This window comes from Anas platyrhynchos, chromosome Z (genome assembly GCF_047663525.1).
Source record: "Anas platyrhynchos isolate ZD024472 breed Pekin duck chromosome Z, IASCAAS_PekinDuck_T2T, whole genome shotgun sequence".
NCBI lineage: Eukaryota > Metazoa > Chordata > Aves > Anseriformes > Anatidae > Anas > Anas platyrhynchos.
The window spans coordinates 50,877,116-50,902,339 of NC_092621.1; the positions used below are offsets into that span (position 1 = coordinate 50,877,116).

Here is a 25,224-nt window from a genome sequence, read left to right on the forward strand (position 1 = left end):
GGAAGCAGACGGGTTTGTGGTTGCCCACATTGTTTGAGTATTATGTGGAACTTCAGGAAAAAATCTGAAGGATGCAGCTGAAGATGTAGTATACTGGTTTGAATTATTCCGAGATAGCGATCTTGCCAACCTCCTTCTCTGCAAGAATATTCTTCAGGAATGAAAGTCAGATGATGTCTAATCAAGTACAGTACCAAATGGGGAAAAAGTTATACTGCAGATTAATATTCACTTCATATCACCTCATTTTTTAACCAGTTATGATGTAGCTTATGCTGAAAGAAAAGCTACCTAGCCAAATAAAAATTAGTGCTGCTCTTTCACGTTCTGGTCTTGAATGTCTTACTGATACTGATGATATGGGAGCTAAGATTGGCTTATTAAAAGTCAAGCTGCTCTGAACAAGCACTGCCTCTTTCCTTCCTTCTCTAGTTGCACTCCACTGGAAAATTACAGTGTCGTCTCTTCTTTTGACATTAGTGCTCAGGGGTTTCAGTGTATTGCAGTAATCTCCAAGGAGGGATGCACACAAACCAATGTGTGTGCAGGACGATCCACCGGAGTGTGAGAATAAAGTATTTTTTCATAATGTTAACAAACAAAATTTAAAACTATTGTTGAAGCAGTTTTTCTCATCTCCATCTCATCCTTTAACTTCTATTTATGTGCATGTTTTATAGTACACATAATATTAGTAGAGGAGTACATGTGTGTAATCTACAAATTAACATATATTGGGGGTGCATGCTCAACACTTTTTTTTTTTTTTTTTACTGACACAGTTGTGCCATCAAAATGAAGACAACTCCTGTTTTGTACCAGGGCACAAACCCACCTCATGCAGTACAAGATTTCTGCAGTTGGAGGGCGGGGGGAAGGGGGGGGGGGGGGAGGGAAATAACAAGGTAGGGGTCACTTTCCATAAACCAGACTGGTTTCCAGATCCAACTTTAAGCTGTATAAATACAAACACAACCATGAGAATAGAGCAGTTTACACCTTTCAGCAGCAGCCCACACTTGCATTTTCAAACTATATCCTGTTAACAGCTCAGTTATTTCTAGTGTCTCCAGAACAAAGCAAAAACAACAGTATGAACAGTACTAGCTGTTTGCTGAAGGCTGTACAAGGGTTTTGTTAATCTACAGGTGTTTTAGACTAAAGACATCACACAGATGTGATAAAGAGATTCATACAACAGATCTGAAAATACAGATGGCCCTTATAAAAAACCCTAGAGGACTAATATGAACAACTACTGCAAACAGGAGTGATTAATAATATCGTTTATCACCATGACCCTTGAGGTGCAAAAATTGTGTGGTACCAGAATAAGTAAAGTGATGATTCTCTACATAGATTAAAAAACAAAACAACAACACTGAAAGACCATTTTGCACACAGCTAGTAAAAGCCACATCTGAGTGCAGGTGCACAGAGCTCACTGTTCTTCAAAAAGTGAGAACGAGAATAATTACAAATGAAAAGCTTCTAGGATGTCTGAAAGCATAATGACCAAGCCTGGATAAGAGAGCTTCTCATGTTTCATCTTAGTAAGATGGAAATTCAGAAAGAAATGCAATTACTTACAAATATATAGAGCAAGAAAGAAAAGAAGCTATTTGAATTAAACCACACCAACACAAGAGTTAAGAGGCCCACTGATTGACTGGGGGCTTTGGCAATGTGCTGCAAAAAGAGTTCTACCTGCAAACAAGTTCCTGCCTTCTAAAAGGGGCGGCAGGGAGAAAGCAGATTTCAGACAGACCTCACATAACATGGTCAGCCTACTTAACAGGCTAAAATCATCTTTTAGTCTTCTATGCATCTTTAACCAGGCTGTCTTCTTTACAGACTACCATAGAAAAGCACTAGAAAAAAGTTGGAGACACAGTAGCCATTCACTATCGCGGGAAAGGAATTCACAGGTGGCTTTGCGCTGTTTCACACATCCCTGAATTAGAAATAACAAGGAAATAAATATTAGAAACAAAAACTTGAGCAAGGTCGAGATTAACTTGGCTGCAGTGTTAAAGATGAGTTTTGCGCAGTGGCCAATTGCTGGCTGGCTTGAGGTCAGTGTCTGAGGGTCTCTAACCATTGTATGACCAATTCAGGCACATGTACAGCACATGGGGTTACAGAGAAAGTATATGTAGTAGAGAAAAAACAGCAATAAAGGCCTTCTGTTCAAGAGCCATCAGGAGTCTGTGTCTTGCATCCCTTCACATCATTTTCAAGAGATTACACATTCTTTGTTAAGAAGTAGTGCCATATGCATCTGAATGTTTTAAGTTAAGAGCTTTCCACAAAATACAAATCAAAGACTGAAGAACAGTTACAAGGATCAGTAAACCAACTTGAGTAAAAAAGCGAGAAAGAGTGAATCCTGCATCAAGACAATCAGTAACGCTATTCCTACTCTTGTCTCCAAACTCAAAGGATAGATGCATAGATTTATTTGTGGCTGAGAAAGCAAAGTTGTGCATCTAAGTGTCTTTTGGTGTGCTTTTCCCCCTTTTCCCCGTTTACTTTAGGCAGGAGAAAGATCTTCCTCTGAGATCACCATCTTATAGCCTGTGAAAGGAACCAACTAGTACTTTCAGTAAGTATTTAGTGAACAACAGAACAAAGCTACCAGTAGAGGGCTTGGTTTACATACCATCTACTTACCACAGCTGTAAGTGACAGAACAAAAGGCGTTATTAAATCAGAATCATTCGCAGACTTAAGTTTCTTGTTCCAAAAAAACAAACTCCCTAATTAAGGCAATGCAACATAAAAAAAATACAAATTAATGCACAGTAACGAATAATTTAAACAATCAAATTCTGAATGCTTTTAAAGCATTTGCCTTCCAGAACTGTAAGGTCTATATTAGAGCACAGTGATTTTTGTATTGAGGAAGACAAAGGCCTACAGAATGCATTCTACAGGCTGTAGGCTTACTTACAGTCGTTGGCAAAACTACTGAAACATAAGAAGAAAAGAAAAGCTAAGACACTTTAGTCTTTGTTATGACTGAAGGAGATCCTCTCAGTGGATCCTCCTCAGGGCAGTGCACAGTGTTGCAACTGCAACAAAAACCTGCGCGGCACAGTATGCTGTCTCCCTCCCACTTCTTTGTTAATGATAACCATCCTCACAGCTCTACATCTCTGGAGACCGATGCTCCTGCAAAGCATCACCTTATCTATGACATTAGCAGCTGTAACAGTATGACAAAATTCCCTCTGCCATCTCTCTAGAGGATGGAGAGATTAATGCACACCAAGTGGGTAAGCAACGAACTGATCACCGTGCCTATTTGCAGCCACCGATAAGCAACAAGCTCCTCACCTTAAATTTAATGTGAGGGACCAAGATCAGTAGCATGCAATTCATCCACATGAGTACTGGAGCATCTCCCAGCTGTGTTGCCACAACCAGTTTTGAGAACAACCCCTTTCTACTCTAAGAGTTTCAGTTGCAACACTTGAGGTGGTTAGAAACCTATTCTATAGTGACAAGGCAAACTCTTGTGTACATGTGTATCTTCCTCAAACTGCATCATCCCCGTGTTGGGCTTTTCTGTGAGAACAGAATGAGAAGAACTGTTAGACATATGAAGTTTGTAAACAAGGCTATGAAAAAAAAAAAGTTATTTAATTGTTACTAGCACCAGCAATACTGTAACTCTGCCTCTCAACATGTGTTTACCTTTGAAGCCAGTGTACACTGCAAGCATCCTGCAAGGTGAAATAGCTAAATTCAAAGCAACAAACCACATGGCTGGTGAACACATTTCAATCAGTTGTGATGCAAAATAATTGCCCATCTTGATGCACTGGATCCAAGAAGCTGATCAGGACAGAAACCCAACAACAATTCCCACAGAAAAGCAAGTATTTTGTGGGTGTAACAATAGGTCTTTACTTAGTCTAAATTTCATTCAGTTGGACCAGAATGTTTATACTATCTGCCCTACTAAGCCTTTGACATACATGCTGTACCGTTAAGCTAGTACAAAAACCCACAGCTAAGGAAAGGGGTTAACTTTTCAAGTTTCTAAGAAGGCGGGGGGAATTACTTATTTTTTAAAAAGTCTCTTCTTCACGTGGATACCTATCCATACTGCATATCAAATTAAGGACATTTTAGAAATTAATACTTTAAGTTAAATAATGCTTACAATGTAATTGTTTTGAGAATGATTCAGTAATTAAGTTGTCCACAGCTCTTCTTAGCTACAACCCACCAAGAAAATTGCATGCCATCCTTTAAATTAAATACAAAGAAATTACAGACTTATAGACACTTATAGAAAGTGCAGCTACAGACTAAGTCTGGTTATGCACCAAAATGTCTTAATGGTATCATAAAGAGCTTCCTTGACTGCTATTGTGTAAACACACTGAATAAGTACCTGCCAGGCTCAGAATTTCAGGTTATGTTTTGCTTACTGAACAGAGTATCTAATGAACTTCTCCCTTCTACTCCTTCTCATCCGGTTAGGAACCAGGTGTGACAAATTTGAAAAAGATTCACTGTGTTTCTGCGCAGGTAGCATGGCTTTTTCTTTACAGCATCTCTAGCCCCAGGCACAAGACAGTAATCGTCCATTTCCATTCCACACCAAGTCAGAGAATGTCATATAACTCAGTCATGAGAAGACCTAAGAGGCAACAGTAATTCACTGTTACTGTTTGCAATTACTCCGATATCTAATCTTAATTGTGCCACAGAGATACTTTCCTGCAACTAACAATCGCCTTTATCAGAGCCACAGTTTCAAAAAACCACAGCTAAATAATCAACAAAAAATAAAAACACTAAGTCAGTACGGACGCGCTAAGCCGCCTAACAACGGTGCGAGGGGTCTCAGAAGACATTTTCTCACGGGCTTCCACCTAGAAGGAGCGAGAGGCAGGATGGAAAGAGTCCTGGGAGCAGAGCATTCCTCGCCTCATTAGGATGTGGCCCACATCGCTTCCCTGTGCCAGCAGAAAGACCCGCTGAAATGTGTACTTATTACTAGCGCGCGGCCAAGCGCCCAGATGCTGCGAGAAAGCAGCGCTGCGATGGTTCCACGCGGCTCATCACCCCAAAAACACACCGGGTGCAGCTTCGCCCGCAGCCTGCCCTTCAGCACTGCCAGCCTGCGCAAACGGGCTTTGCAGGGCAGCTGGAGCCGGGCACGCTGGGCTCCCAAACCTCCCCAGCACCCCCCCATATGGTGCAGGGTGCCCCCAGTCCCCTCCCCACAAGGAGGGGCATCCCCAAAAAGCAGGGGCCGCGGAAAGCCGGGCGATGCGCGCGTTGCCGCCGCCTCCTCCTCCTCTTTTAGCACCGCTTCCATCGCTCGCAGCTCCCTCCTCCCCATCCTGGCGCCCGCCGGGGGGAATACCCACTGCGGCACGGAGGGGGGGGGGAGGGAAAAAAAGACATATATATATAAAATGCAATGAAATAAATAAAAGGAGGGGGGAGCTGGAGGAAGGGAGCCCTTCGGCCGGCACCCGCAGCCGGCTGCCCTGGGAGCAGCGCCGCCAGGAGGCCGAGGGGTGCCCGCGGAGGTGCGGTGCGAGGCGCAGGGCGCTGGGCAGCCCCCCCGGCGCTCACCTTGTCCAGCTCGTCGTGCAGCTCGGCCAGGCTGGGCCGGATGAGCTTCTCGCCCAGGTCGGCGGCCGTGTGCCGGTAGTGGTCGATGCGGGGCACGGCGTCCATGGTGTTGTGGCCGAAGGTGCGCAGGTAGTAGGTGTTGGTGTGGGTGTCGTAGTAGTAGTGGTGGTGGCCGCCCGAGTGCAGGCTGCCCTCGCTCAGCACCGTGTCGCCGCCGTTCTGGAAGCTGACGTTGGCGCCCTCCGAGCTGCCGCCGCCGGGCTCGCCGGGGCTCTCGTCGCCGGCCGACGGGTCCACGAAGTTCACCCGAAAGCGCCCCTTGGCTTCCTCGCCGCCTTTCCCCGCCGCGCCGCCTTCCCCGCTCGCCCTGCGGGGCTCCGGCTCGGCCGGGCGCCCGGCGGCCTCGGCCACCAGGTCCACCTGGAAGCGGCTCTGGCTCGGCGTGGGTCCCAGCGGTCTGCCCAGCGCATCGCCGCCGGCCGTGCCCGCATCCTTCCCCTCCTCGCAGCGCGGATCCTCACCCACCGCGCCCGGCACCTTCAGCTCGCCGGGGCCGGGTCCGAGCTGCTGCTGCTGCTGCTTTTGCTGCTGCTTCCCCTCCATGGCTGCCCGCGGGCGAGCGCTACGCTCAGCAGCAGCGGCCCCGGCTGCTCTGACCGCCCCTCGCGGCGGCGGCGGCTCCGCTGCTTTAAGCCGCCAACCAGCGCCCGGGGCTGCAGCGCGCCGCAGACAACGCCAGGCGCCGCCCCGCCGCAGCGCCAGGTGATGATGCCGCCGGGCCGGCCGCCGCCCCCCGCCCGACCCCCGCCGCCGCCCCCTTCCTCTCCCTCGCCCTCCCTCCCTCCCTCCCTCCCTGCCCGCCGCTCCCCGCCTTCCTGCCGCCGCTCGCCTCCCTCCTCCTCCTCCTCCCTCTCCTCGCCCCGATCGCGCCCGTTACGCGGCGGCGCCGCCCTGACAGCGCCGCGCGGGCCCCGCAGGGGCGCCGGGAAGGAAGCGGCGCCCGCAGCCCCCGGCCGGGGAGGAGGAGGAGGAGGGGGAGAGGGAGGAGGAGGGGGAGGGGGAGGAGGGGCGGGCGGTGCGGGGCGGGCGGCGGCGGGGCTGGGGAACTGCGAGGCGAGGCGGCCGGGCCGCGCCCGCTGGCTTCCCGGCTCGGCGGGGAGGCCGCCGGCACCGCCAGCCTCCGCCCGCCCTCGGTAGGCGCGGCCCGGCGGAGCGCCGGCAGGCAGGGCGGCGGCCGCCGGCTCCTCGCGGCCGGCAGCGGTGGCGGAGGGCACCGCATCCGCCCCCCCCCCCCGGCACCGGCACCGGCAGCGGGGCCGCGTCCCCCCGGCCCCTGCCCGCCGCACGGAGCCCGCCCGGCCGGGGCCGCGTCTCGCGAGAGGAGCCCCGCGGCCCCGCCGCCGCCTCAGGAGCCGCCCGCCGCAGGTGGCGGGTGCCCAACGGCCCGGCCCTGCCGCTGCCCCGGGCGCCGCTTTTTTTTTTTTCGCTTTTTTTTTCTCGCTCCTCTCGGTCTCCCGCGGCTCGGTGAAGGCGGGAGGGTGTGGGAGGGTGTGGGGCTGGCACGGGGGTGGGAGATGGGCGCTGTGAAGCCGCTCACCCAGCGCGCTGCCCCCGGCGCAGCTCGGTGCCGGTAGCGTCCCGGCTGCGTCCTGTGCTGCCGGCCCTGCCCCCCGCTCTCTCCAGAGGTGTTCTTTCCCTAAAAGCGTACCCGTGCTTCAGTTTTTTTAAAAAATGCAACCTTTCTGACCTTCCCTTTAACCTCAGTCGGGTGTAGGTGTCTGGATAATCCATTAAGTTACTGCTGAGGCTGAACCTCAGTTACACGAAATCCTCCTGCTTCCCCCGTAAGACAGAAATTAACAGACCGGCCAACTCATCGTTCAGTTTTATTTTCCTTATTCTTGAAGGTAATAGCTTACAGAGTAGCGGGAGAGCTAGGCGACGGTGTCATCGTTGTCCCTCCGTCCATCCCCACACACACCAAAAAGCACCTTCCTTAGTAGTTAAAAATCATTCAGCTAACATTTGCAGCATTCACTTCATAGAATCATAGAATCATAGAATATCCTGAGTTGGAAGGGACCCTTAAGGATCATCAAGTCCAACTCTTGACACCGCACAGGTCTACCCAAAAGTTCAGACCATGTGACTAAGCGCACAGTCCAATCTCTTCTTAAATTCAGTCAGTTAGTCCTGTCAAGCAGTGGCACCAGTTCACTTCAAGAACATTTTGGTTCGTATTTCTTGGTTCTAGTCGAATCTTTTTTTTTCCTAATTGTGTTGTTTTGTTTTGTTTTGCATGCTTTTTTTAAAAAAAATGTTTTTCCTTTCTGCCTAGCAAAGTCTGATGGCCAACATCCGTTTTCTAGCTCACTGCATCTCTGATGTCTTACTTGAATTCACAACAAATTTGGTGACATAATCCATCAAAAAAGGGGATGGAGTTTGAAAACAAAGCTTGTTTTTCTTTCTTAACAATTACGTAGAGGAAGAAGTTTTTCAATTTTATAGATGAGTGCATAAAAGAGTTGAGGACACTTCAGTAGGCTGCAAAGGTGGGGACACTGATGCTTTTGTGAGTGTTTCCTGTTCAGACACTATTCTACAAAAGAACAGAAATCATACACCTCAGTTGTTTTTGTTGGGTTTTTTTTGATACGTTTCTTAACAAACTCCAAAGCTCTAGAGAGTAACAGATAACAATAAACAGTTTGGGAAATTTTCAGAGTGTGAAGCACAAACAAGAAAATCAGCGAGAGAACTGGAAAGTAAAAGGTTAAACCATGGGGCAATTTTGACTTTTGCCAATAGGCAAGAACCTCAAAAACAGTGGGTGATAAAAAGTCAGAATAAAGGACATCAGAACAGGAAGCAGACAGCACTTGAATAGCTGATGAAAAGAAAATTCTCCACCATACGTTTTGCATAAGCAGACATAAACACTGAGTGATCCACACCTGCAGAAAATTTGTCCTCTGGTAAGTGGTTTGGAAGCAATACAGATTTGGAAATGGTCATTAGTGATTTCCATCAATTCTCTGTTATTAATAACAACAACAACAAAAAAAAAGTGAGGCAGCTTCTACAAGCTCCCATACTCCTAGGTACAATGGGGTTATATAAGAATACTTAACTATTTTAAATCAGTTTTCTGTGAGTATGGCTAGATATGTATGGGCTGCACATGCAAGGCCTACAGCCTGCTTAATGCCAACTTCTCCTCTGTCTTTTAAAGGATCGCTTTTCTGTCTTGTGAAGGATCGCTTGAACATTTAGCTAGTCCTGCAATTCTACATTCCCAGAATTGAGGGATGGTAGGTCTCAGTCACACTGAGGGCAGCCAAACCACTGGTCTGAGCAGAACAGGTGGCAGATAGAACCCTGCCTTTCAAGCTTCAAGAGGGGGTGCCTTCTGAGAAGCAGAACGAGGGAATTAGGTGGAAAGTAAGAAGAAAATGGGGCATAGAAAAGCCCTAAGATAGAGCACATCATCCTAATGAGAAAGGAGTAGGGGCACATGAATCCACACGAGGGAGAGCCTTATGGGAATTAAAGGAAATGACAGCTCTAGTGTTCACAGCAAATGAAGTTTGTTGTGTGCACCTAGTGCACGTTATGTCAGATGATGATGAATACTGGCTTTGTAGGAAGCAAAGACTTGGGAATACTACCACAGTCCCGACAAAAGACAAGGAAACAGAGGACCGAAGAATAGAAAGAAGATCAGTAAGGTAAACAGACCACTCAGAACTGAAAACATGGAAGGGATTAAATACCGCTATACAGGAAACACACGAATAAATGTACCACGTCTTGATAAAGTCCTGGGACTTCACATCGCCTTGAGAAAGGTGAGCGAATCTGTAACAGTAAGTGGGAATAGAAGGCACACACTCCCTATCAGACTGCTAAGTGTCATTGATTCCAAAAAATACACTTTGAAGAAAAAAATGAAGGATATTCACATTAAGCTCTCAAGTAAACATTTCATGGCATAGCACTATTTGAAGCACTAACATAGTAGAGTTTGGGTGTCATTGGAGAACAAAACAAAACCAATACATTAAATAACAGTAAGGAATAAATTACTGTTATGCTAGCTAAGATTATTTACCACCAAATATTACTACTATTTACAAAGTGTGGAGGAACTGTGGAGGGTTTCAGTGTCCTGTCAAAGATGCAAAAGCACTAGTGAAAGTTCCAAATTAGGTTTTGGTAGTTTAGAAAGTAAAGAACATTAGATTATTATTTATGTAGACATATATAATACACATACACACACACCTACAGAAGGAATACCAGATGGAATTGGTTTACTATTAGAGATGCAACTTGTCACCAGATAAACCCTTCTGACTGGAGGGCTGGAGGACTGAAGGGCCTGTTGGCATGGCTGTCAGCATTACTAAGGAGTCTAACATCCTATGAACCTAAAACATAAGAACACCGAAACAGAAGAGCTGTAGTGGGTCAGATGAAGAGTTCATTTAGTCCAGTCACCAGCCTGAAGCAGTGGCCACCAAGGAAAGACTAAGAGCAGTGCAAGCATTGGTCTTGCGGGTACCTTCCCAGCCTCCAAGACATTGTGGCTAAGGGCATACCTGAGCCAGAGGTGCATTCTCTTCCATGAACTTGTCTGTTTTTCCTCCTGATGTTACAAAAATGTTAAGTTTCTGCAACGTCCTTTTGCAGGGATTTCCACATCTAAGCATCCCTTTTTGCTTGCAATCTGCCATTTGCCATCTTCAGTGGATACTAGGTACCCAATATGAAATACAGGAAAGCACAAACTCTTTATGACATTATGACTATTGTGGTTGGTATCTAGACTCTCACTAGATCTCTTGCCTCTTTCCCAACCATAAGAATTGTAGTGCACTTCTTTCACCTATGGATGCTGTTCCACACATCCCTGTGCTGCTGTGGTTCTACTGGATCCCTTTTGACATGCACAGTGATTCAACTTGAGAGTCCACTGAGGATCTCTTTTCACTGTGCAAACAGAACACTTAGTTCTATTTTCTTTCCTATCTTGAAACCAGGTATTTATCAAAACACAGACTATCCATCTTACTTCAAGGCTCCTTAGTTTCCATAAGTCTTTGACAAGATACCTTATTCAATGTGTTTCAGAAAAACATGTAAATCCTTTCAACAAATCTTTACCTACAGGCTTGTGAATGCTACCAATTTTGACAAATTCATTAGGAGACTCCAAAACTCCCAGGAGTAACATTAAAAACGAGAAGATTCAGGACACCCCAAAGGTGATATTTACCAGTATGGTCACTGATTCTGTTCTTTATTACAGTTTCTCAGATTGTCTGATAACAACCTCTAAGTCTGATCCACAGATCTCCCCTCAAATTATTAAAAATAGGTATCTTATTTCCAAAGTTCATGTCCTCAGGCCCAGTGTCGGTTTTAAGAGAGTTCAGCAGTTTCATCCTTGAGCTTCTCTAGAGCTTAGGGTTGAGTGCCATTTGAACTTGGTGTTTTGTTGCTGTTCATGCAGAACCCTTCTATTCACGCCTTGCAATGAGTTCCAGCAGAGGAACCTCTCATGCCTCTTCCACGGTGCAGGGAGATGATAACTCATTTTGGCTGCCTGATACAGCTTTATCTTCTTGCAGTGCTCTTTTTATCATCAAGACTTGACAGGCTTGCTGTTCCAGGTAAGTGTGAGAGATAGGATCTTACTACTTTATTTTCCTGCAGATTCTGTTTGGGTAGGCTTGTTATGCTTACTATTTTCTGTTGGTGGTAGTTTTGGTTTTGTTTTATATATTTGGACACAACTTCAGCTTTTCAGAGGATGACTTCTAGTAACTTGCCTTATTCCTGCTGTCTAGCTGTGCCAGCTTCAGTTCTGCTTTTCTTGGGTCGTTCTTGATTGGTGGTATGCATTTCCTTGTTCTCTCTAACATTGTATTTTTCAGCAATCACCATCTGCAAGAACCTGGCTATTTTAGGTCTCCTATCCCTCTTGGTCTTTGATAGGCTTCCTTGTTATGTGTTTTATTCTGTTGAACACAGATCTGGTGAATTTGGGGCATGCCTTTGTGCATTTTTTTTTTTTTTTTTAATTTTTTTGGCAAGGATATAATTTCAGGGCAAGCTATAGTCACTGTTGCAATGCAGTTCTTCAACACTAGAATTCTGAAACAGGACCTCTGTGCTGCTTGAACCATAATGAAGGTTGTTTGCCCTCTTCTATACTACCTACCTAGTTGTTCCTTGATACAGTCACTGTTAACATCTAAGAATTCTGTTTCTGCTCCGTGATTCCATGTTACATTTTCCCAGTCAACACATGGCCTAATCTGTCCTTTTTCTTCCTCCATTTCTTGTATTTTCTTTCCCACCTTTTTTGCTTCCTGTTCTGTAACAAGTAGAGGCACACTTTTAATAGTGTTCTGCTACCATGCTGTTTACTGTGTCCTTTGTAATTATGGCAGGTGTTCATCCAAGTGAGTGTTTTTTTAAGTAATGCTGCCTTTCTCAGAAATCTGGATGAAATCCTGACAAATACTGTATCGTCATGTGGCAATTTACCTGTATTTGTATTATACTAATCCTAGCTTACAAGAAAAGGTAATTGCAGCAACACTTCTGAAAGGCCGCCAGACAAATCCTGTGATTAAGATGCTAAGAAATGAAGCCCTTTTACTGCCAGCCATATGTGTCGGGGGAACAATCTGTTTCAGGGGCCTTTCTTGTTCTGTCTGTGCTTTTGATGTGTTCCTGTGTGTCTTCACTATTCCATTGCCCTAACACACACTTCATTGCACTCCCATGTTTTAACTCACCAAAACTGACCAAAACCAAGGGTACCTCCAAAAGGATTCTAGGTATTTCTAATGTATTTGACATTCCAGAGATTTTGGGTGGCTCCTTCAACAGACTTCACTATTTAATACTATATTAACAGTGCATTTACTTAGGAGCAAGGTGGTGGTCATACCTCATGTCCACCCAGAAATGGAAATTTTTGCAAGATGCTGTGCTTTTTTGTTAATTGGAGAAGGAGATTCAGCACTTGCTCCCCGCCCCGAGTTTGTGAGCTTTCATATCTAGTTTTAGGGTGCACTTTTATCTTTAAAGTTCTAGTTGTCTCTGTATCTAAGGGAATGAATTTCTTCTCATGGCCATATCAGTTCAGTCAAGACCAGCAAACCCCCACAGCCTCTAGAAACCATTGCCAAGGTCTCCATGTGACGAAATGAGATTAAATGTCAAATTCTTATAATTATGGTCTTTAATTATCATATATCATCCAGAGTACTAAACGCCTGACTCATTCCTGTTTTTGACTGGCATTTGAAAACTGTAGTGTGTATATGGTGTGTATATGCATTAGGAAGAAGAAATTGCTCAAGCTGGGGATAGCATTTGCTATATTAAACTGCTGTGGTTATAGGAAGTTCCATCAAGACCCATAGAGAACATATTATGAGCATATTGAAAGAATTCTGGAAATGTAAATATAAATACAAACAGACTGTTTTGTCCAGCCTGATTTATCTTCAAAGTGATGTTCCTCGTTAAACCTTCTTCATTTTGTTTCTAGTTTTAGTCATTTCTATCTCTGAGTCTCTAAGCGAGTTTATTGTAGGCAAAGCTGCAGGGAACTGTTGAGTCTGCTGAAATGTAAAGTGGACAGCCTGAATGCTCAATAACTGTTCAATCCAGACCAGAGTACTAATTTTGATTCTAAAGTTTACATGCAGATTACAACCAGGTAGCTCAGGATGGACATCACACATTCTCTCTCACCAGAGATCCTGCAATTTCATTTATTCCTGAGCTATGAACCCACTTAGATGTTTCCTTCCTGACACTTCTGCATGAACAAAGTCCATTTTACATGACCCAGTTCTTTCTTTAGTTCATCTCTTTGCTCTCTAGAATGAAGTGCCAGAAGTTATCTCAAACGTTCAACTGGAGATGGTTCTCAATATATACAGGAAATAGCCAGAATGCAGGGATGAGGAACTGTTTTACCCTTCAGGAGTGTACCTAAGTGATTTCTGTTTCTCGTCTTCCATTTTCAAAGTGGCATTTTTTGCTTGTTTATTTAATCATGTTTCTTGAAGATAAAAATAACTTTCCCATCTTTGAATCCCATTCATTAGCTTCTGAAATGGATGTCCTTTGCAGTAGGCATCCACTTCATAAGGAAGCCTAGGGGAGTGGGTTGGCCAGCTGCCCACCAGGCAAGACATCTGTATTTCCAGGAACTCAAGCCAGCTAACCACATTCTATTTTGCACAATTAATTTGCAGCCCTTGTCTTTTAACTACTCTTCTATTATCACGGTTAGTCCATTAACTTATTTTCTTTGACATTCTATAAACCCTCAGTACAAACTGAGTGATGCTACCAACTACAGAGGCTACCAATGCTATGGTCATCCTTTTTGTCTCTTTCACCTTGCCTACTTTGTTCAGTATTTGGAAAACACAGTTTTAATCATGCCTTATTATAACACATTAGTTTAGAAGTTTCCTCAGTTAATCCCATGGAAAACCACTAAGCATTTCCAAGAAATACCATGACACCGTTTATTGGTACTGTTGAGCAACCGGTTGGTAAAACGATAGAGGTAAAAAACAAAAGGAAAAGGTAAGAAATAAAAGTGTGTGAAGAAGAACACGATGCCAGCTTGGAGTGGGCAGGCACCACTGGCACCTCTCCTTGTCCCCGGGCCCAACTGACGGCCAGACCACAGCCAGGGGACACAGGGCTGAGGCTCCCTGGGGCTGCCTTGGGAGGGCCTGGGCACGGCACTCACCCCTTGGAGCCCAACACTCAGGCTGCCACTGGCCAGCATGCCCTCGGCTCCTCCTCAGGCAGGCCACTGGCCCCCAGTCCAGCCTGGGGGCAACTGGGGCAGGGCACAGGGTGGGCTTCCCTCTGGCCACAGGCTCAGCGTGGTGCTCCGTGGCTCCACAGGCTGACATTGTCACATAGCTTAGCATAAAGGACTTCTCGTTTGGGTAGTACCCGTTGTTACTTTCAGATACTGTAAATTTTATTTCAAAGGCCCACCATCTTTAGTCACTATGATACACTTGAATTTACTTTGCCATTTACATATCTTTTTGCTTCTCTGACAAGTATTTTTATCATTTCCTTCATATGTTTGTGCTAATGCTGTTTTCCACACCAAGAAGTAGATAAGTGATCTATCCATGTCACATCTTCCTACTAATTTCTGTTACCTTTGTTAAGAAAATTGTCAGACAAATAATGAGACAAATAAATGATTTAAATACTGATCAACTGTTTAGATGAAAAATATCTAGATGATCATAAAACTGTTTTCTCAAAAACAGGAAAAGAAGAAAATTTTAATCAATCCACAACTAATAGAAGGTATAGAAATTAATAGGATGTCATTTTGCATTCACAGCCTTTCTAGTCCTAGCGAGGCTGACAGTTTTGTGTAGACTTATTTTTACCATTTTTTGACCATGGCTGTTCAAACAATTTTACCGCCTCTCATAACAGTTCCAAACTGTCATGACTTGACTGTAGAATGTAACTACTAGTATGAGTCTTAAGATTTTTGTTGTTACTGCCTTCTTCTGTTACTTGATTCCAGTCATATCTCAATTATATTTTCTTTGCATCGTATTTTTCTGGAATCAGTGGACTCCTTCTATATAGCACTGCAACAGCTTAAACTTGCCAAGTCTCGTATGTCAACCTTATAAAAGTTAAGTCAAATTCAGTTAGATTTGTGATTTACTGCTCTCCAGCAGAAGTCCAAACATGCATTTTAATAAGAGTGGCAAGCTGACGAGGCATTGCCAAAGAGATTCACTTGTCCTATATATTCTTGCTCTGCAGGAATTTTTCATTCCTCTCTTATGCCAAACTTATGCCAAGGAGATGGATACTTATTAATTCTAGGATGCTGTTGAAGATGGTAAGAAAAACAGAATTGTGCTCCAGGTTCTCACCCGTAGATGCCATAAACATATTTCACAAAGTACAGCACGATAACCTCTGCCACTTAAAACGAAGTAGTACAGCCTGGAGTAAGAAATGCCATTATTTGAATGGAAATCTTTATACCTTCCTCTAAAAGGACAAACTAAAAGTCTCCCATATACCAGCAGCATAAAATATTATGTATTTGCTCATTATACATTTTTTCATGTTGGTTCATGAGTTATGTTTAAAGAGTTCAAAATTTAACCTTCAGGAAGTTAAGAATATGAGAAAGGTAGATTACTTCTATTGTACCTCATCAATAACCTTTCAAAATTAACATTCAAATACTTCAGGAGGTATGGCATGTAGTTGTCTTGATTATGAAGTTTGACAGACATCAAGAGATGAGATTCTAGGTGACTGGTCAAGGAAGACAGACCTTCACTGCATCACCAAGGATGGGTGCATATGGGACTTGTGTCCAAGCATGCATATGGTCTTTGGAGTGATGGCACTTAGGAGTATAACCAATGGTACAGAACCAAGTATATTTCCTAATAACCAGTTTTAGTAATGATTTCTCCCTCTTCATCTTCAGAAAAGGATATGAATGTAGGAAGACAAGGAAACTAAGAAGTAGGAGAAGTTTAATAGTGGTGAAAGAGCATAGTCTTCTGACTTGTTTCACAAAGGAGAAAACTGAGGCACGGAAAGATGACAGCTTCAATCAAATTTATTGTGTGTAAGTGGAGGTGGATATTTTAAACATACAATGCCCTTTCAGTTTTCATTTCTATATTTTTGTTCCACCCACAGATTCATCTGGGAAATTACTAATAGCAATGGCAGTCAAATCCATTATAATCTTATAAGCAGTGGGAGCTGAAAAAAGGTTTGTAGTAATGTACTTGTTTTTCCCTTGCTTTAAGTTTTTATCTTAGAACTTCAGATTGCATTACAGATATTAGTTGTGGGTCCTTTGTGTAGCTTTTTAAGATATGTTGGCAGGACAAGTTGCTGTATAATTTATTGTATTCCTGAACAATGCCTAAATACTGTGGTTGGGTGTTCTTTTCTTTTCTTGGGGTGTTTTCATATGTGCTCTGAAAGTCTTTAAATGCTTAGATAGTGACTCACCTGAAACCATTCAAAGAGTTTATCACTGGACTATGAAGATTATCACACCAAAGTATTACAATAATATATATATACATGTATATATATAGCCCTGTATCTTTATATAAGTTAGAATCACTTGTTAGAAACATTTTTCTTCCTACAAATATTTTTGAACTTTTTTTTTTTTTTTTCCTATGATAATTTTAGGGTGACCTGAATGGATGGTTCCTGGGAAACATAAGAAAATTTAATGTTTATGAAGATTCAAGCAGCCACCCACCTACGTTTTAAATAACATAGACACAGTTCTGATTAGTCTGTTTAAGAAAAAACACACACACACACACACAAAAACAAAACAAAACAAACAAAAAAAAACCAGTGGTAGATAGAGGTTTCCATTTTTAGGGGAATAAAAGTACTTAGAGGTAGGGAAATAAGAGACTGAAAAGCCTGTGGTTCTTTAGAGAGATCAGATAGAAATGGACTTGGTAGATGGGTGCAAAAGTGCTAAAAGGCCACGGAAGAGAGAAAACAGAGAGGTACTGTCTACTTTTCTAATAGAATAGGATAATCAATGAAATTTAAAAGTAATGACACACAGCATAATTAACTTGTTGATGCAGATGTGATATGCTTAGTAAGGTGTGAAGAAAGGACTAGACATTTTAATGTCCAGTAAAAACATCAGCAGTTTTCAGGTAAAATAAAATTTTAAAGATCTGAATATGATTCTGTCAGAATATAAGCAATTAAAAAAAATTCTTCCCAGATCAGTTTATTAATTGCTACTCTGAACTTTCCCATGCTCAATCCTGACACTGGCCACTCTTAGAGGCTATGTTTTCAGGCAGTGTTTGCATTTTCTTTCTTCATATAATGCTTTTGGTTCTAGGAAAACATCTCTGTTCAGAGGCAGGTGGTGGCTGCTTGGTTAAGAAAATAAGGGAATTAGCAAAGGAAGCATGATGTCTGATGATCTTGCTCAGATGGGCCACATAAGGCAGTCATTTTGTAATAAAACAGTTCAAAGATCTTTTATCTTAACTGCCCAATACCATTGGCAATGCAAACGTGCTCATCAGGTATCTTTATAAATTCTGGAAAACTAAATTGGCAGCTCAAAATCTGACTCAAATGATGGTAGGGATGTTCAAAAGAGAATCTGTACTTTTGATTTTATTCTCCCTTGATAAAAGATTCATAAAACTTGAGCTGTACAGATATGCTACTGTTTTGATCATTTAACCAGTTCATATCTTGAAGACATCCTGTAAACAGTTCATCTAGACCAAGAGGGAGAACGACTACTGTAACTACAGCTCATTTCTATCCCATATGTCACATTGTAAAACTCCTGTTTTATCCAGTTTCAAAAATAGCTACTTCAACTGTGTCAAAAAACATATGGCAAGCATCACCCCCACACATTGCAGCCTATTGTCATCGCCCATTTATGTCAAAGGGAATTAATATCAGAGACACTCCTTAATCTTTCAGAATGGGCTGGAAGGAAATGCAGTAGAAATACTTCCCTGCAGCTGTCTCTGCGTATCCTCTAATTGTGAGATCTGGTTATCTTCTCAACTAGAACATCAAGATGCAAAAATCTCTAGATTTGCCTTTTGGTATTGCTGAATGTTTCCTGTTATCTCTTTATTCTGTCAGCACACAATAGTTTTACTGTGTATGGTATGATCTTTTAAAATAATTTTGGTTTTAGTGTTTTTGTTTGTTTGATGTTTGTTTTTGTTTTAGGTGGGAGTGATAACTGATTCTGCATTGCTTTTGTCCTCCTGGTTGACCCCATAATTACAAATGTCACATTATTCTTTGTATGACCAGCTACCTCATGTAACAAAGACACATCTTGGAACAGAACATACTTCCGTTCTATCATTGTCTTGATTGATTTACAAGTGAAATTTCAAATTCCTATCTAATAACTTCTCCTAAAGCTATTGAAAGTGTATTGTTTTACATTCCTCATCTTCTTTTACTTCTGTCTTTCATTTTGGCTTTCATCCAATAACATAGTTTGTGTTTTAGCAGGTTGAACGGTATCAGATTCCAGATGATAATATTCAGTAGTGCTCTAGGCCACTGCATTTTAAAAATTTCTTTAATGACTTGTAGTGTATTAAAATAAACATGTATAATATATATATTTAATTTACATAGCTAGACCACCAACTTAGCAAATTATGTAAGCATGCATTTATCTCATTTGCTGTTCAGTGAAGCACTGAAAAGAGTACTCAGCATTAAAGTTGTCCAGATCCACTATGGTCAAGCAGCTTGTTTAATCACCACGTGAAAGAGAGGTAGATTGCTACAAGAGATCCCTATTGAAAAATGATTTTACAATTCGGCAATGGAAAAATAAGGTAAAAGAAGTTAGCTAAAGAGGAGTTTCAGAGTTCTGGATTGAAATATTTCATGTTTCACCAGACATGATAAATGTTTTTACTGTTTTTATTTAGATGTTCTTTTTTGGTAAGAAAATGTATTTAATAGAAAATGAAAATAGAACAGAGGAGTGGTCCTTACATTTAAATTCCCTGGATTATTTTTTTTTTCTAGTATTTGAGCCTAATTGTGAGCTATAGTCAGAGGACTCCATATAAGATTCTTTTAAGATTCACACAACGTTTTTTGTATTTAATCCTACAGCGTCTGGTCTTCAGAAAAACATATACTGACACATGCAACAGAACTGTCCATCCATGGGCACTGTTAGTTCTTTATTTTGGGAGAACTCCTGGTATATTTTAAATTATAATTACAACTATTAAAGTAAATTATAAAGTAAATTGTACACAACATGCTTTGTGTGAAGGGGAATATAAACTTCAGAAATATAATATACAAAACTTTTTTTTTTTTTTTTCAAAAGTCTTATATATGCTAGAACATGGATTCAACCAGTACTTTGCTAATTTGCAACTATTCTATTTGGGTAGGCTGTTAATGTACCAATTTTGCTGTTCCAGTAGGAGAACAGGTGTTTTCTTGTTTTATCAAATTAAATAAGTAAATGCCAAATATGGCAGTGCTTGTCACTCTGCTCATTCCTTGGCTTGCTGTCAAGAGGTTGATGAAGTGTAGACATCTCTGGCATTTGGCAACTATATACAAATAAATGGTCTTGTCAATTTATGAAAGATTACTGTGGTGTCTTACACTAAAGTGTTAGCATTTTTAAACATAAAGAAGACCCTATTAAAGTGTTTTATTAATGATATGATTACCTGAAAACTTAGCAGCACTGTGTAAAAACTATGACTTTCATGTCATAATCTGAACATTTTGCATACATTCACATATTACGTTTAACCCAGCTATTGCATTGCTCAGATTTCTGATATTTTTTTTTTTTTCCAATGGAAAAATAAAATCTATCCATTTGTTCCCAAAGAAAAGGAATGATATTTAGTAAATACACCAGTTTAACTTTGAAATATTATATACCATAATGATTTTCCCAGTAAGGATAATGAAATTAGAAAATAACTTCATATTAAAACTGTTCTGTAAACTATGAATACTTTGTATAACTTGCATTTCTGGATAAAATTACTCTTTCAGTAAATAATGTAGTTTTTGTGGATTAATGAAGATTCATTTAAGATAACTGACTAACAAATATGATTCACTGAGAGTTCTACAGTACAATGTTTGTTTTTTGTTTATTCACTATTCACAGGAAGGAAAGGTCAGGGCCAAAGGCAGAAAGTTTAGAAATCCAGGACAAAAAGTTATGGTTCATAATACATTTTAAATTTTTGCAGCTGTTGCTGTTCCTCTTCTGTACTATCCAGATGTACCCAAAACCATGTTTTTAATCTGGGAAACATCACACTGAGCATTAAGCACAACTGAAGACACTCTTGATTTCTTCACCTGCATTTTGACTTGGACACAGGTCAAATTTCAAAACTATTTTTTACCAGTGGAGTCAGACTGCAGATATTAGGAAGAACACAATGCTGAGATAAAACAGATTCTGCTGGCTATTTTTTCCATTATTCTGTTGTGAGATTGTTTCAGTTCTAATTTATATTTATTTTGTGCTGCTTTTTAAAACTGATTAATAAAAAAGGACTACAACTGAGTTCCATGACTTTTTTTTCCATTAAAAAAAAAGGTCAAAAATTATTATCAGTATGTTTACGTTAATCATACCATCTCTGTGATAATATAGTGACCTCTGTGCAAGTCCTTGTCAGGTTTGCATGCTAGGTTTGTTGTAGATACTTTTTTGCTTTGTTTTGAATCTGGTTTGTGGGTCTGTAAATTGATATCAACAGCTTTATTTTCCTAAGATTTATTTTCTGAGTTTGAACTAGTTTTTCTTCTAAACAGTAACTTTGCAAAAATAGCTGTAGAGTTTCATCACAATACACTAATCAAAAGATATGCTGGTAATTCATTGATACTATGGGTAAATAGAGAAAATAAAATATCAGCCCTTTTGCATTAAAACTTTGCCTAGGAAATGGGATCTGAAACAATCTGTTTTGCATTTATTATTCAGGAAAGTGGGGGGTTATTTACTTATCACAGAATCACAGAATTGTAGGGGCTGGAAGGGACCTCAAGAGATCATCAGGTCCAACCCCCCTGCCAAAGCAGGTTCCCTGGAACACGTTGACCAGGTAGGTGTCCAGATGGGCCTTGAATATGTCCAGAGAAGGAGACTCCACAGCCTCCCCGGGCAGCCTGTTCCAGTGCTCCGTCACCCTCACTGTGAAGAAGTTTTTTTTGCATGTTGGTGCGGAACTTCCTGTGCTCCATCTTGTGGCCATTGACCCTTGTCCTGTCCCCACAAACCACGGAAACTTTTATCTGTTACATGTTGTATCTCTCTTAATTATGACTGTTAGTCTGATTAAGGTCATACAGTAGTAGAAAATTATAATAGAATCACAGAATGGCTCAGGTTGGAAGGGACCTTAAAGATCATCTAACTCCAACTCCCCTGCAATAGGCAGGGATGCCACCCACTAGATCAGGTTGGCCAAAGCCCCATCCAGCCTGGCCTTGAACACTTACAGGGATGGGACATCCACAGATTCTCTGGGGAACCTGTCGCAGTGCCTTACTACCCTTACAGTGAAGAATTTCCTCCTGTCTAGTCTAAATCTGTCCTCTTTTAGTTTAAGACCCTTGTCCTGTCATTATTTACCTGAGTAAAGAGTCCTTCTTCACCATTTTAGAAGACCCCTTTTAAGTATTGAAAGGCTGCAGTGAGGTCTCCACAGAGCTTTCTCTTCTCCAGGCTGAACATCCCCAGCTCTTTCAGCCTTTCTTCATAGGTGAGATGCTCCAGCCCTTAGGTGAGATGATCCAGCCCTCTGATCATCTTTGTAGCACTCTTCTGGACTCGCTCTAACAGGTCCGTATCTTTCTTGTGGTGGGGGCCCCAAATCTGGATGCAGTTACTCCAAGCGGAGCCTCGCAAGAACAGAGCAGAGGGGGACAATCACCACCCTTCAACCTGCTGGTCACTTTTCTTTTGATGCAGCCCAGGATGCAGTTGGCCTTCTGGGCTGCAAGCACGCACTGCTGGCTCATGTTGAGCCTTTCATCTACCAGAACCCTCCAGTCCTTCTCCACAGGGTTGCTCACAGTGAGCAGCCTTCTCCCTGTCTGTACTTCTGTATGGGATTGCCCCGACCCCGATGCAACACTTTGCACTTGCACTTGTTGAACCTCATGCAGTTCACATGGGCCCACTTCTCCAGCCTGTCCCAGTCCCTTTGGATGGCATCCCTTCCTTTGGTATTGACTGCACCACTGAGCTTGGTGTCATCAGCAAACTTGCTGAGGGTGCACATATATATTTGGCAAAAATGTTATAAGCAATGTAGGTAATTGTATGCCAGTCATTTGTTATCTTCTTAATTTCACAAAAGAAATGCTGTACTTAGATTTTTCATGTCTGGTAAAGGTGGTTTCTGGTAAATTAACAAAGGAGTATTAACCACATAAGTCAAATTATTATCAAAAATTCCAGGGTCCAATTGGTCTTCAGAGAACCATTTGTCGAACAGACACTTCCTCAGAGGTATTTTGGCTTGGGAAAAGAAACAGAGGAAACTCTTTCCCAGTAGAATCATAGAACCATTAAGGTTGGAAAAGACCTTCAAGATCATCTGGTCCAACCATCACTCTACTACCAATGTCACCCATTAAACCATGTCCCCAAGCACTGCATCCAGCCTTTCCTTGAACACCCCAGGGACTCCACCACTTTCCTGGACAACCTGTTCCAATGCCTGACTGCTCTTTCTGAGAAGAAATGTCTCATTTCTAACCTAAACCTCACCTGGTGCACCTTGAGGCCATTCCTTCTAATCCCCTCACTAGTTATCTGCAAGAAGAGGCCAACCCCCAGCTCCCCACAGCTTCTTTTCAGGTAGCTGTAGAGAGCAGTAAAATCTCCCCTGAGCTTCCTCTTCTCCAGACTAAACAACCCCAATTCCCTCAGCCGCTCTTCACAGGACTTGTGTTCTAGACCCTTCACCAGCTTCATAGCCCTTCTCTGGACATACTCCAGGGACTCAATGTCCTTCTGGTAGTGAGGGGCCCAGAGCTGAACACAGTACTCGAGGTGCTGGCTAGTCCTGCTGGCTACACTATTCCTGATACAAGCCAGGATGCCGTTGGCCTTCTTGGCCACCTGGGCACACTGCTGACTCATGTTCAGGTGAGCATCAATCAGCATCCCCAGATCCTTTTCGTCTGCACAGCTTTCAAGCCACTCTGCCCCTAGCACTGCATGGGGTTGTTGCGACCAAGGTGCAGTCTCTCTTTTCTGCTCTTTCCCTGTCAGGGTTAAGTTTGTTTCATTTCTTCCTCTCTCTCCAACTTGGTCAGTAATGCCAGGTCTCTCTTTTGCTCCCCACCACCATGCATACAAAGCCACCAGCATAAACATAACTTCTAACATAGCCATTCGATGCCTATATATTTACTGCTTGTATTCCTCATTTCTCCTTACAGGTATCTGTTGTACACTGCAGACCTAGTCTGAGTGAATTATCCAAAGACAACAACAAAACAGTCTCTCCCAGAACTTCCACTTGAACTTGCTCCAAGTGCCAACACCCTGCATCTTAACTTTGGCAAAGCACCTTCTCCTTCTGTCCTTATTGAAACTCTTGGAACTTCCCTATCCCAAGTATTCAAAACATTGGATTAACTACTCAAGTTAAAGGTTAACTCTGAGAGTCCTTTAGTTTTGCAATCCCATTATTTGAGGAAATTCCTTTATTTTACTGAACAGAAGCCTCAGTTCAAATAAAGTGAATGAATCCATTCAGATGAGGTGCCTTCACTTCCCAGAGCCAGTCTGAAATTGGTGGAGAGACCTAAGCACTGCTAGAAGGCATCTGATCTGAATCATTCCAAAGAGGGTTCTGCCTCCTTCTATTAGCTTGGAAGAGAAGATAGGCTAGCTAAATTCTTAATTTAGGCATCAGTAAAGTATGTAAAATTAGGTGGGTGGTATTCAAACACAAGACGTATGAATGCTAGGAATGATACCTGTATGAAGACTCTGGATTCCAGAGACTATAAGGCAAAGATAGGAGAAGACATCTTCCTGTTGCACAGGTTAAAAGAGCGCTGTTTTAAATGTACTACTAGAGAATAAAACCTTTGCCTGTGTATTCAGTGTGTCTAGATTTCTTGACTCTTTTCCTCTATTGAAAGGAAGCAGTAGATTTATAGAACTGACTTCCAATTGCTGAAGAAGACATAGAGAAGTAAATATGACTAAGAAAAAAATTCAGTGGACAAAGATAGTAGGAACATTAACTGGAGCAGGAAGGGGTGAGAAAGGAAAACAGATTTTGAGAAGGCGTGTAATCGTTACCTTGGAGGATGAGAAATTGACTGCACTAGTGACATTCATGACATATGCTTGTCTAACCTGTTAATAAAACCTGCAGCAGTAGACTTCTCACCAGTTCTTCTTCAGGTGTTTAACTAGCTTTGACACTGTGCATTTGGAGAGCTCATCTGAGCAGATATTTCTATCTGCCCTACGCACACAGGGCAGATAGTTCTGTTCCTCCCATGAAAGCTTCATTGTTAGTGTTTGCTCTGCCTTTACATATCTAGACAATCTTTCACCTAGCCAGGGCAGGTGTAATGTCGGGCTTATTCAGTGCCAAAGGTAGCAGATACATGTTCCTGGATCAGTCTTTACATTCTTATCCAACTTGTCAATATGTACGTAATATGTTTTTATGGAATTTTTTTTATCTGTACCACGAGTTGCAACATGTAAATGTTTGTGTCTGCTGTGCGTGTATGCTGTTCAAGGACATTTTTGAAAAACAGGATAAGACTTATTAACAGGCTATCTCCTGGTCACAACAGAAGATAGCAATGAATTTAATAAATAAATTGTAATGGTTTATGAATAAGTACTGTAATTTTAAAGATACCTAGTTTTAGCACAGCAATGTTGCATTTTCTGAAGAGATCTTTCTACGGCTTTTTCAGAATTAAATTGTTGTCATTCTCACTTATGTCTTCTTGATTTTC

The 25,224-nt window shown here is 42.3% G+C and overlaps 1 protein-coding gene and 2 long non-coding RNA genes across 7 annotated transcripts in view; 1 reads left to right on the forward strand and 2 right to left on the reverse strand.

Annotated features, from left to right (window-relative positions):
- The window catches only part of SLC12A2 (solute carrier family 12 member 2), a 62,701-nt gene extending 56,256 nt beyond the window's left edge, over positions 1–6,445 (reverse strand). Inside the window, exon 1 of one of the 3 annotated variants that reach the window (XM_027446228.3) lies at positions 5,602–6,445. In XM_027446228.3, the coding sequence (XP_027302029.3) occupies positions 5,602–6,204 (603 nt within the window). In that variant the 5' untranslated portion in view covers positions 6,205–6,445. The remainder of the gene's footprint in view (positions 1–5,601) is intronic. The other 2 variants (XM_027446229.3, XM_027446227.3) reach the window with 2 other exon arrangements.
- A 1,031-nt stretch (positions 6,446–7,476) lies between these two features.
- The window catches only part of LOC119714398 (uncharacterized), a 38,318-nt gene continuing 20,570 nt past the window's right edge, over positions 7,477–25,224 (reverse strand). Inside the window, exon 4 of the long non-coding RNA XR_005261567.2 lies at positions 7,477–8,203. This is a non-coding gene — a long non-coding RNA (uncharacterized lncRNA). The remainder of the gene's footprint in view (positions 8,204–25,224) is intronic.
- On the forward strand, positions 8,267–19,158 carry LOC140000611 (uncharacterized). 3 transcript variants are annotated; one of them, XR_011805670.1, is made up of 4 exons: positions 8,267–9,452; positions 16,145–16,288; positions 16,363–16,438; positions 16,873–19,158. It is a non-coding gene; the product is annotated as an uncharacterized lncRNA (long non-coding RNA). The 3 variants fall into 3 exon arrangements; XR_011805669.1 differs by having other exon boundaries at positions 8,267–8,579; positions 9,249–9,452; positions 16,145–16,438; XR_011805668.1 differs by having other exon boundaries at positions 16,145–16,438.